The following is an 11,212-nucleotide window of genomic DNA, read 5'->3' on the forward strand; positions in this document are numbered from 1 at the left end:
GTGTACCTGATAAAGTAGCCGATGAGTAAAAGCTGTAGTTGTAAAAAAAATAGTTGTCTAGGAAACGCGTCATGCTGTGAAATGATGTAATTATTTTAACGTTTAATTTGTATTACCAGAATGAAAAGACACTCAAAGCGAAATGCACTGAAGATATGAATGAAATCATAATGCAGTATTGGGTAGAGATAAGACATCAGGAAAGGCTCAGGAAAACATAACAATGCTATCTTTCCCTCGAATGTGATGTTGTTTTAGAAGCATTTAAATATATAAATGTCATTTAAAATATTTCCTCAGCCAAAAGACCATCAATGAGGATCTTCTGGCTAGTTGTCAAGTCTGAAGTCTTCACCATATTGCACTGAACAGAGAGAAGTGGAACTAAACTGAACCAATTTAATGTCATCTGGGGAACCTGTGCAGGTGTTTTGAGTTTACCAGACGATTAATTGGTGAAACTCAGTTTAAAAACATGCATGTTTTGTGTGCAGGCTAAATTAACAGATAATTCAGATTTAAATGTAGATTTTAGTAGGGCTGAGATTGCAAATTTAGTAAGGAGAAAATTCATAGCCACCTGGCAAGAGAGATGAGAGAGGGAGAAGACAGGAAGGTGGTTTTACAAGGTGAAGAGAACAGCTGGGAAGATGGAAGGTTAGGAAAGGAATAGGAGGGAGGAGGTGGTCCTCTCCAGATTACGATTTGGACACACAAGTATTAATTACCAGCTTCATACAGTCAGTAAGCATGTAAATGGTAAATATAATTATTGTCAGGATGTTGAAACTGTATAGCATGTTGTATTGAAATATCAGTATTACGCAAGACAAAGAGCCACACTCAGAAAAAAGGTTTAAGAGCTGAAGATTCTGTGGAATATTTATGAAATTTCAGGAAATAGGGACTGTTTTGTGTATTTGTTTTAGTTTTTATGGAGGACACGCCTGATGGGGAGAATACAGGTTGCATAGAGTGGGATATGTCTACTGTTGTTGTAATAAAGCCCTCGACCCACGCTCCAGACCAGGTGGTGGCGGTAAAGTACCATTCTGTTGTTTGCCAATATTTTTTCTTTTCATGGCTTTTATGAACTGGAATCCGAATGTATGTTAAAATAAACAAAAAAGTACCAGTCTGGCTTGAATTTCTCTATGATATTCTATTTTTTTTTGAAAGAGTCTCTCTCTTTCTTGCTTTCTCTCTCTTTCTCTCTCTATCTCAAACCTAGCAAGGGGATTTAGTCATGAATCGATTGGAAAATATAAAAAAAAGTAAAAGAAATTAGGGGAATGCACACATACATTATACATACATAAATTGATCATTGTGTCTGTCACTTGCTTTTGCATAAGAAACATGAGTAAGGCAGGAGTCTTGTCGACAGGGGGAGTCAAAGGACTTATTTATATATTATACAAAAACATCCAACATTAATAGTTAAAACCTAGCATGTAGTTTTCACAGAAATACAATTTACGGTACTTTAAAGCAGCATTGACCCATATTACCTATAAAACATTGTAAACATTTTTTGTACAGCCTTCTCTCTTTTAATCTGTCTTCTTGTTTTTCTTCGCAGCAGCAGCAGCAGCAGTGCTGCTCTTTGAGCAGCAGACCTGGAGCAGCAGGACAAAGCTCAGGCCTGAGGACAGTATGTGCAACAGGCTGGTAAAAGAGCTGCCCGACTCCTGCAACGGGAAGATCTTAATAAGTAAAGAGCACAGGGAGGGATCATGGATCCAAAAATATGTGTGAGAGCAATTTCCTATTGCACACCTGCAAAGAAACAACAATGAGTCCCAGAGACCCAGTCCACGTCAGAAACACAGACAGTGTGGACAGCTGACCCGTGTGGCCATTTTGGTGGTTGGTTATAGTCTGGAAAACCTGGAAACAATATTAGTGAAGGTTTCACTCTATAATAATAAATAATCACAAAAAACACATGTATCACACAACAGCACATCAAGCTCTTACCTTGCTTGCATTAACAGCTGCTAGATTGGAAGCTTGCATCAATGAGACAACTGCAGTAGCTGCACAGCGAGCCAGGAGGAGCATCACACCACCAAAAACCAGGAGCAGCAGCAGACCTGATGAGCACAAAACAGGAATTATAAAAGATAGTTGAGTCATTATCAAAGAAATAAAAGTTTTTACATTTGTCTTAAATTGTTCTTAGTTTATTTTAAGTTAAAACCAAAAATGTATGCTTAACAGTCCATTAGACAAAAATGGGTTCAAATCTAGTACGGTACATGGTTTTTACTTAACTTTCTTTGTTCATTTGACTGATCTATTTTATACTGTTGTGGTCTCAAATAACCACGTTTTTACTTTTAAAATCTTTTTTCCTCTATTTTTAATCATTTAAAGTTCAAACGTTTGAACAACTGAACAGAATTTAATTTACTTTCAAATAAATACTGTTTAAAAAAGAAAAAATTATTCATAAGATTAGATTTAAACAAATCCTTATTTTAACTTTTTGTGTACTTTTTAAATTGCTCAACTAAAAAAGTAAAAAATAAAACTGAATTTAGGTTCAATTTTATAAAACGTTATTGCTAAAATTACAGTTAGTACACAGGTTTCTTGTGATTCTAAAATAAATTTTAACGCTTTCTGTTTTTGAAGACTGTACCCAAATCAATTCAGTTATCATTAAAAATAGCTTTAAATATGCTTCACTTTAATTATAGAATTATCTGAAAACCAAAAAAAAAAAAAAACATTAGGCAGCAGTTAGGTTGTTGTTAAATACTTAACACAAAACAATAAAAGGTGAAGCTACTGCAAAACAGTCACCACAAGTCAAACAGAAGCGATGTGTGAACGGTGTTTCTGCTGATAATATGCATATTAAGCACGCACACAAAAATACATCCCGATTAAACGTGTCTTCAATTGCCACTCAAAGTTTGAACTTTTATCAGTTCTGCTGTGCAAAATGAAAGCAAACTTTTTAATTTGAAAGAATTTTCAAAGAAATCCAACTTTTTTCTATGCATTCATAGAATCCATTAAAACTAAATGTGATTTATTTGAAGTGTTTAAAATAGTTCTTAAAAGTTTACTTTTATAGGACAAATAATCAATATTTGTTTTATCAGAGAATAAAATTCACTTTCCTGCTTCTAATCTATTTCCATAAAGACACAAATTTATGGTGTTTGCCACAAAAATATTAACATAAAAAAAATTGCAGTTTCACGTGAAAAAAAGAAACTTCTGATTTCTATAAAGATAAAAAAATAGAGATGCATTTCAGCAAAATATAAAGTTGTTGACCTTTGAGGGTTTTACCCTGATGATGCATGATGAGGAAGAGGATGGCTGCTGTCTGAGACAGAGTGAAGAGCCTTTCCGCCCAAGCACTGCAGAGAAGACACAGAATGATGTAAAATCATCCGTAACCTTTAATAACCAAATGCACTAAAAAAAGGAAAACAAAGCAGGTCATCAAAGCAAGGGAAAGAAGCTGACGGTGAACAAAACAAGGAAATGCAACAAAATATTGACAATGAAGAGAAATTAAAACTTAAATTAAAATTTCCCTTAACCCTTGTGCTATCTTAGATGACCCCACCCTTACTTTGACGTCTTATTCCTACCATGACAAAGGTGGATAAAGGTGGAAAGATTTCATGTAATCCATGGACACCAGTGAAGATCACAAATCATTGAAGAAAAAAGGTTCAGCGCACTGTATAGTGGGTCTAGATGACCCAACTCCCAATGTTAAAGTGCCTAGGATACCACAGGGTTATGGACCTTGAAGCCAGGTAAGTGTGTGTCACAAAAAAGAACGAAGTCTATTTCACAAAGGAAAAAAAAAAATCTTAATCAGATCAGATGAAAAATCAAATTGTGAAAGGCCCCTTAAAGCTACTGTTTCTTTTTAGCTTTAAATATTTAAAGTCATGTTTTGAAGCATAAATGAACTGGAACAGTTCATTTATTGGAACAGTTCATTTATTATTTATTTATTATACTGTTTCTTTTTAGCTTTAAATATTTAAAGTCATGTTTTGAAGCATAAATGAACTGGAACAGTTCATTTATTGAATTGGAACAGTGGACAGAAAACTCAGGCTGATGAGGTTCAGCAGATCCGATGGACTGAACAATGTGATTCTGCTTTTCTGGGTAAACAGCATCTCAAAAGACAGACTATGTGTTCCTTCTGAAGGGAGAAAGAGCAACAGGGGAAAACATGCCGTGCAGGTGACATTACAAAAGTTGTCAGTTTTATTTCAATACATTTTCGTAATAATTGAGTAACAACTATCGTGTATTTGCAAAAAAAAGGAAAAGCATAAAGTTGAAGTTCATGTTTGCCTGGCTTTAATAACTTACAAAAATGGGAAGTTGTGGGCCACAGCGTAGACAACAGGGCACGAGAGAGCATAAAGCTGCAGCAGGAAGGACGCCACGCTCAGGCCTTCCGCACTTCCCCTCCACAGGATCTTCAGCAGCTGGGGAGTCTGAGCTGCATCCACAGCAGGGGTGGGGGTTACAGGGACACACTTAGACTCCATGCAGATTTGTATCCACCTTAAATGATTCCCGCCGTGCAAATGAAGTTCTTTTGTAGCAGGAGGACTGATCAGATTAAGTGGAACTCTAAAGCAAATGACTTTGCACTTTTCTGCAGATGATAATGTGTTTCTGCATGCAGATGACAAGTAGATACAGATTATTGTCACAGGCCTGAGGCTGTTGGGCTTTTCTCACACTTTTTCTGAGCACAGAAACTGCTACGCTAAATAGATCATTTCTGATGAAGAAATTAAGTGTTTACTGTAAAAGGACAGTGAGCAGCAACTGTTTACTGGTTTTATATTAGTCTCACCCAAAAACGTGTCCAATATGATCCAGAATCCAGCGATTCTGTTCAGCACAAACTTCAAGCACGGAACTGCAACACAAGAGAGCAGCAGAAGAAAAAAAAAACTCTTTACACATGCAGGGAGAATGGAAACATTTGTCCAAACATTCCTCTACCTCACCGTGCACGTTGCCTGTGAGAAAAATCTGCTCGTAGCATTTCTCTGGCATCAGGTTTCCAACGAGTAAGTTTCTGACAAGAGACATGGCCATCTTGGCTCCAGTGTAGCTCGGAATGATCCTCAGTAAACTGGGGGAGGGACTCATATGTTCTCCGGGAGTCATCCACAGAGGGGTGGGTTTAAATTCACTCACAGAGTCAAAGTCCAATGACTGGGTTGGATAAAAACTTGATTTAAGTAATTGACTGGATACTCTCACATACAGTCTACGTTCTAAGTTTTGAAAGGTTAAAACCTAGTTTTTATTGATTCAGAATCTGTTTTTATCATGCAAGTATAAAGTTCTGTGATCAGGTAGATGACACATTTTTAATTTCCAAACAGAAAACAACAAGGCAAACATTTATTGACCTTTAATCTCTGACAGCTTTTTTTTAATCCCTTTTCTTGCTTATAAAATGTCATTATGGATTTTAAACAGTTTTGATCTTAAGAATATTGATAGTCTTGTTAAGGATTCTTGACGTTTTTAAAAATAAACTTGTAAAATATTTTCAGTTGAGGAAAATTTGACAGTGTTTGACAAGTCTAAAGCTATGAAAAATAAGAAAAGCCTGTACAGTAAATGCTTTTTTTATATTATTATTATTTATTATTGACATTTGGATGAGTGTACCAGTAATAATAAATTAGTCCTTAGCCACAAAGCCCATTTTAGCAATCAAAGTTTGGATGTTTCTTGTTCTGGAACGTTTTGATTTGACTATTTGGCTCCTTGAACCTTCAGTTTACAGAACTCAGTGTTTGATACATTTGCTGATTCCTCATTGGTCTTGTAATCATTGAAATTCAATAAAGTGAAATAATACATGCACCCCAGACTGAGGGAGATTGATTTTCTTGTTTTTTTTCTTCCATTAGCACACAATGATACTAATTGTTGTCACCTTCCAATCAGGCTTTTTGTAGATGATCTTGGAGTCCATTCTGTCTGTATGTGTAGGTCTACAGGCTTGTTCTGACATGCTGTTGTAACCTTTTGAACTAAGATTTAACCCTCAGCCATTATGGCTCTGAACAAGATGCCAATCTAATGGCGGAAGTGCTTCCACCAAAACGTGTCAGATACGTGAAACACAACTGTATCTGATACAAAGTAACCTGAAGAATCATCTAATACATGCAGACACTATGAACGTTTTTGAATTAAGATGCCAATCTGTTGCAGGGCCAAACACTAACACAAACTCACTAGCAAATCGTGGGCAATTTAAAGACACCAATGAAGCATGTGTTAGGCCGAAGAAGCCGGAGTCCCCAGAGAAATGTCAGAGGAGACCATGCAAACTCCACTTTGACAGATCCAAGCAAAGGTTCTGGGGGTTCCTTCTCAGCCTGTGTTATCTTACCTTTGAACAGGTTCTTGGCCTTGATCATGATAGAATCTGATTGATTGCTTCAGTGAACCACACTCTTTACCCCCCACTCGTTACTCAACACCTCAGAACCAGATTCCTGATGATCAAGACAGAGAAAAAATTCTAACTATAATCTTCAAAACACCGATCAGTCATTTCCAAAAGTTTCTTTTATTTCAAATTATTATTATTCTCTAATTTCAAAATAAAATATATTCAAGCTATGATTAATTCTTTGTCAGTGGGAAAACATAAAAAATCAGCAGCAGAACATAAAAATGTATTTTTTGTACATTACATGTTCAGTATTAGACTTGTTAATGGACCCACTAGCTGACTGTAGCACTTGCTTAGATTTTTAACAATTTTGAAATTTCTTTTTTTACAACTTTTACAAGGACAGCTTACATTAGTTTCAGTTTCTCAGGTGTTTGTCCAGGACACTTCTTTAACACTTGTGCTATCTTAGATGACCCCACCCTTACATTGACGTCTTATTCCTACCATGACAAAGGTGGATAAAGGTGGAAAGATTTCATGTAATCCATGGACACCAGTGAAGATCACAAATCATTGAAGAAAAAAGGTTCAGCGCACTGTCTAGTGGGTCTAGATGACCCAACTCCCAACGTTAAAGTGCCTAGGATAGCACTAGGGTTAAGTGAGATTTAAAATCTCAAAAGATTCATTTTAGTGCAATAATGGAGGATTTAAAAATAAATGCCTTAGATTCAGTAAAAATGTAAACAGTTTCAAGATGGGCTTTTATCTCCTTTTAGCTCAAGGTTTCAAAGGTTGTTTATGTGAAGCATTGCTGAGTGAATACAACCTTTAATCTTCTTCAAGAGGATTATTTTAGTTACAAGATAAACATTTGGATTATCAGAGCTTCTTCATTTATGATTATCTATCCATTTTTTGTGACTAAAAGTTGCACAAAAAGGACAAACTCTCATGAACAATAAACAAAACCCTATATGTACATGTGGCAATGCATGCAAATGTTCATCAATGACAGATTATTTGGACCTCCTCTTCCTTCTCACTGTCAGTAACAATACTGAGTTGCTAGCACATTTTGTGATCAAATAGTTCCACTCACTGCAGAGGAGAACTCTCCAAACTAAGACTCACCAAAGAGGAGCTTTACTGCTTTCTTCTGACCATGTGCACCAGAAAATGCTCCCTCTTCGTTGCTGGCTGTATGTATGTACTCGTGCTCCTGTCTGTGACCTGCAACACCATGCTGTTCTTTCCTGGCTGGAGTGTGAAGTACGCTAAAGAAAGTCACATCACTGAGCAGGTGTACTACATGGGGGGCTTCATCGGAGGGGGTGTCTTGGTGAGTTTTTGTGTTTTATTGGCACACTGACTTACATTCTCTGCGTAGTTTGTTAAAGAAAAAAACGTTTTCTTTGATTTGGCATGGGGGTGTTAGAGAGGAATCCTGTTTTTTGGAAAACAGAATTGCTCCAAGTGTTTTTGCACTTTCAGTTTTCCTCTATCTTAGATTTCCTCTAACATTTTTATATAAAAGGCTTCAATTGCAAAAATACTTATTCTCATTCTTGTTATGTGTGCGTTCTCACACAGGCGCTGATTCCAGCTCTTTACATCCAACTGACTGGAGATGGGGGCTGCTGTTCAAATCGCTTAGGGGTGAGTCAGTTCCATGTGAATTCATGTTTTTCACAAAAGGTAATGAAATTTAAGGAAAAGTTTTCAATAAACTGAATGCAGAACCTAAAAAAGGAGAAATATGATCCACATCCCTGCTGCATCATCATTACTCAACATTTAGATGCTTTTGGCAGATAGAGGACCAAACCGCACAGCACCATTGCTTCTGTTTAAAAAAAAAAAAAACACTTATTGCAATAAGTTAAGAGTGACTAGACATATTTTCGATCATTTACACTAATGTGATCTTTTTCATGTTGTAGGTTGTTAAAAGTAATGGGTACAGCACTCGAGTCAATGGTGCATTTGCTAAACGTTCTAATGTTTTAATAATTCTGCTGAAAATTTCTCTAAATCTGCAACAAAAATAAAGTTGTCTGTTTTGCTTCCATTGGGATGAAGATCATAAAAAGGTTTGCTTCCATAAAGATAGCACCTTCAGTGGTTAAAAAGTGGGTCAGGTTTTCCTGCAATAGACGTTTTTGACCTTTGGCTGTCATTTGTTTGTGGCAGATGTTCTTTTCGATTGCGTTTGCAGCAGTGGGCGTGGCTGGAGCTGTGTACAGTTTTGCTGTGGCCATCCTTGGCTTGTCCAATGGCCCCCTGTGTAAAGATGGGACTGGGGCGTGGGTAACCATGTTTAAAAGCAGGTAAAATGTTAAATTCAACTGTAAAAATCTGCTTACTGCATGAAACTTTTAGCAATTAAAATATTTTTGTCAACTCAGCAACGCAAACTACATGACCCAGAAGTCTAAGTGGGCTGACTGCGCTGAGCCGAAGAATGTGGTGCAGTTCAACATAGGCCTCTTCATCACATTGATCCTGGCCAGCTTCCTACAGGCACTGCTTTGTGTCAGCCAGATCATCAACGGCATCGTTGGTTGCATCTGTGGAACGGCCAAAGACCAAATGATTGCATAAAACCCATGAGGATGAACACCTGAGATATGAAACAGTAATAGGTATTGATTTCTGGTGTATGTCTATGGTTTCCCACAGTTATTATACCTTAAAATATGCTAAAATGCAAAGCATCAGCTGGTTTTTAATCTGATCAGGAGATGGAAAGATCATCAAGTATCACACTTGAAGTGCCTCTTTCTTTTGTTTAAATACATTTAATTTTATGCCTACATTGTCTTTTTTTTCCTTCTGCAATTTGCGCATCTTTGCTTTTACAAACAGAAAACAAGCTTATATCTGCAATGTACAAAACGATTGATAATAAATCATGAAAAGCACAATGTAAACAAACCAGTCTGTACTGAAAGTTTTGATTCCATTTACATTCACTTAAAGAGGTGAATGTAAAACAAAACTTTGTGTCAGAGGTTAAAAATACTACTACACCATTATTATTGGTAGTGGTAGTAGATATGTTGATGCTGGTTGCCTGACTTCTTGAAATAAAATAATAAGGAATAATACAATTGCAAGTTTTTGAATCAATCCAATCCACACAATCATGGAGAAGACTGTCGCCTTGAAAGAGAAATGCAATGATTATTTACACTCTGCATAATTTGGTTACCAAAACAAAAGGTAGGATTGCAAAAGAAGCATTTCAAAGCATTGTATCCAAACACATTAGCAGAAAGCTGCTTGGAAGTAAAAATGTGGAGCCGTGCTACAGCTTTTAAAAAATGTAATAATTAATGAGTTTTATTTATAGGTTGGCTGATCATTTAATTAAAAGTAGACACAGAGACATGCAAAGACAAACAAAGTTAAAAATATATGTCAAAGATAATAAAGTTTTCCTCTCTCAGCTGCTGCACTCCAAAAACAGAATCTTAAGAAGGAAGAAAGACCCTTGTTCAAGAAAAAAAGTCTTATTTCCTGTTCTGCAAGAAAAACAATCTTATCAAGAAATTATTTCATTAGCCAACTAATGTCAGGATAAGAAAACACCTCTTTCTGACTAAAATGTTTTTCCTCAAAATAAGACTTCTTGGCAAGACCATTTTCTTACCCCATTGGCAGATTCCTTTGCTTATTTAAAGGAAATCTGCCAATGGTGTAAGAATTTTGACTTTTTTCTAAGGGGCCTTTTTTTGCAGTGCGGCAGTCCAGGATCCTCTCCAGTTTGTCAATAGAAATGACATGGGAATGGAAGATGCTGTCCTGTCTCAAACCTCGGTGCAGGGCGTGGCAAAGTTTACATCTTTTTTAAAAGCTTTTCCTTTAACACAATACCAAACTTCTGCACCAAATCAGTAACTATGCAAGTGTGGGATTACAGATTATTTCACTGGTAGATCACACATTTGCAAAGCTGGGTTTGATAATGTCTGGGACAGTGATCAGCAGCATGGAGGCCCTACAAGGAACAATACTGGCCCCTCTCCTTTCACACGTTTAACAGCAGTCTTCACTGCTTTGAATTTTGTCATAAGCAGAAATTAGATAAAGTACCGGTTCAGTGTGAAGTACTTAAACACCTGGAGTCATCTGAACCACCTGCAGTTAATCACCTCCAAAACGATGGAGATGATTGGGAATTTCAAGTGGGGTCACCTATGACCTCTGCCTGGTGCCATCAGCAGTGAGGAGGAGAACGAAGTGGTTGCCTCATTCATTTTGGGATGCAGCAGGATAAAAAAAAAAAAAAACTGGAAATGATTGCTGGGAAGACTCAGGATGCTAGCATTGTTCAAAATCTGTGGAATAATACAGAAGAGGTTCTTTCAGTTAGTGGTGGCTGTTGCTCAGTTTATGGAGTTTGGGGGGGCATTGATTGGGGCAGAAAAGGATGATGTGGTGACGAGAACATCAGGAAAACTGCATTCTTTCATGGGCAAAAACAGGCACCTCATTGTCTGATGGGGGGAAGGGGGTGTCAAGGAATATGTAAGCAGAAGAAAAACAAAACGCTTTGTAAAGAAAAAGGATCCCATTGCAATAGAATTATAGTGAAACTGTTCATTTGCATTTTATGTTATTGTAGGGGTTCAAAGAATGCAGGCCGAATGGTTCCAGAAAGTTTGGACACCTCTGTTTTAGAGAAAAGTTGACCATCATTGAAATGCTGATTTCCTTTTCCAGCAGGCCTTCTCATCTCCATGGACTTAATTTGTTTGTGTGAAATAAATCTGT

The 11,212-nt window shown here is 36.9% G+C and overlaps 2 protein-coding genes across 2 annotated transcripts; one reads left to right on the plus strand and one right to left on the minus strand.

Annotated features, from left to right (window-relative positions):
• Positions 1-709: 709 nt before the first annotated feature.
• On the minus strand, positions 710-5,224 carry LOC101174767 (mannose-P-dolichol utilization defect 1 protein). Its single transcript, XM_023962747.1, has 7 exons — positions 5,016-5,224; positions 4,859-4,924; positions 4,363-4,495; positions 3,310-3,380; positions 1,981-2,096; positions 1,780-1,890; positions 710-1,691 (listed from the first exon to the last, which is right to left on the minus strand). The coding sequence occupies exons 1-7, from the start codon at positions 5,176-5,178 to the stop codon at positions 1,554-1,556; spliced, it is 798 nt and encodes a 265-aa protein (XP_023818515.1). The 5' UTR covers positions 5,179-5,224; the 3' UTR covers positions 710-1,553.
• A 2,273-nt stretch (positions 5,225-7,497) lies between these two features.
• LOC101165247 (transmembrane 4 L6 family member 1) lies at positions 7,498-9,546 on the plus strand. The gene is made up of 4 exons (XM_004076516.4): positions 7,498-7,775; positions 8,027-8,092; positions 8,627-8,763; positions 8,842-9,546. The coding sequence occupies exons 1-4, from the start codon at positions 7,599-7,601 to the stop codon at positions 9,035-9,037; spliced, it is 576 nt and encodes a 191-aa protein (XP_004076564.1). The 5' UTR covers positions 7,498-7,598; the 3' UTR covers positions 9,038-9,546.
• Positions 9,547-11,212: the final 1,666 nt, after the last annotated feature.

This window comes from Oryzias latipes, chromosome 14 (assembly GCF_002234675.1).
Source record: "Oryzias latipes chromosome 14, ASM223467v1".
Taxonomy (NCBI): Eukaryota; Metazoa; Chordata; class Actinopteri; order Beloniformes; family Adrianichthyidae; genus Oryzias; species Oryzias latipes.

Excerpts from the sequence above, each read along its gene's own strand:
- LOC101174767 (XM_023962747.1), bottom strand. The coding sequence starts at position 5,178 with ATGACTCCCGGAGAACATATGAGTCCCTCCCCCAGTTTACTGAGGATC. Across the intron at positions 1,891-1,980 it reads CAGCTGTTAATGCAAGCAAG|GTTTTCCAGACTATAACCAA; the intron begins GTAAGAGCTTGA and ends TATTGTTTCCAG. Across the intron at positions 1,692-1,779 it reads TCATTGTTGTTTCTTTGCAG|GAGTCGGGCAGCTCTTTTAC; the intron begins GTGTGCAATAGG and ends TTCCCGTTGCAG.
- LOC101165247 (XM_004076516.4), top strand. The coding sequence starts at position 7,599 with ATGTGCACCAGAAAATGCTCCCTCTTCGTTGCTGGCTGTATGTATGTA. Across the intron at positions 8,093-8,626 it reads GCTGTTCAAATCGCTTAGGG|ATGTTCTTTTCGATTGCGTT; the intron begins GTGAGTCAGTTC and ends TGTTTGTGGCAG. Across the intron at positions 8,764-8,841 it reads GTAACCATGTTTAAAAGCAG|CAACGCAAACTACATGACCC; the intron begins GTAAAATGTTAA and ends TTGTCAACTCAG.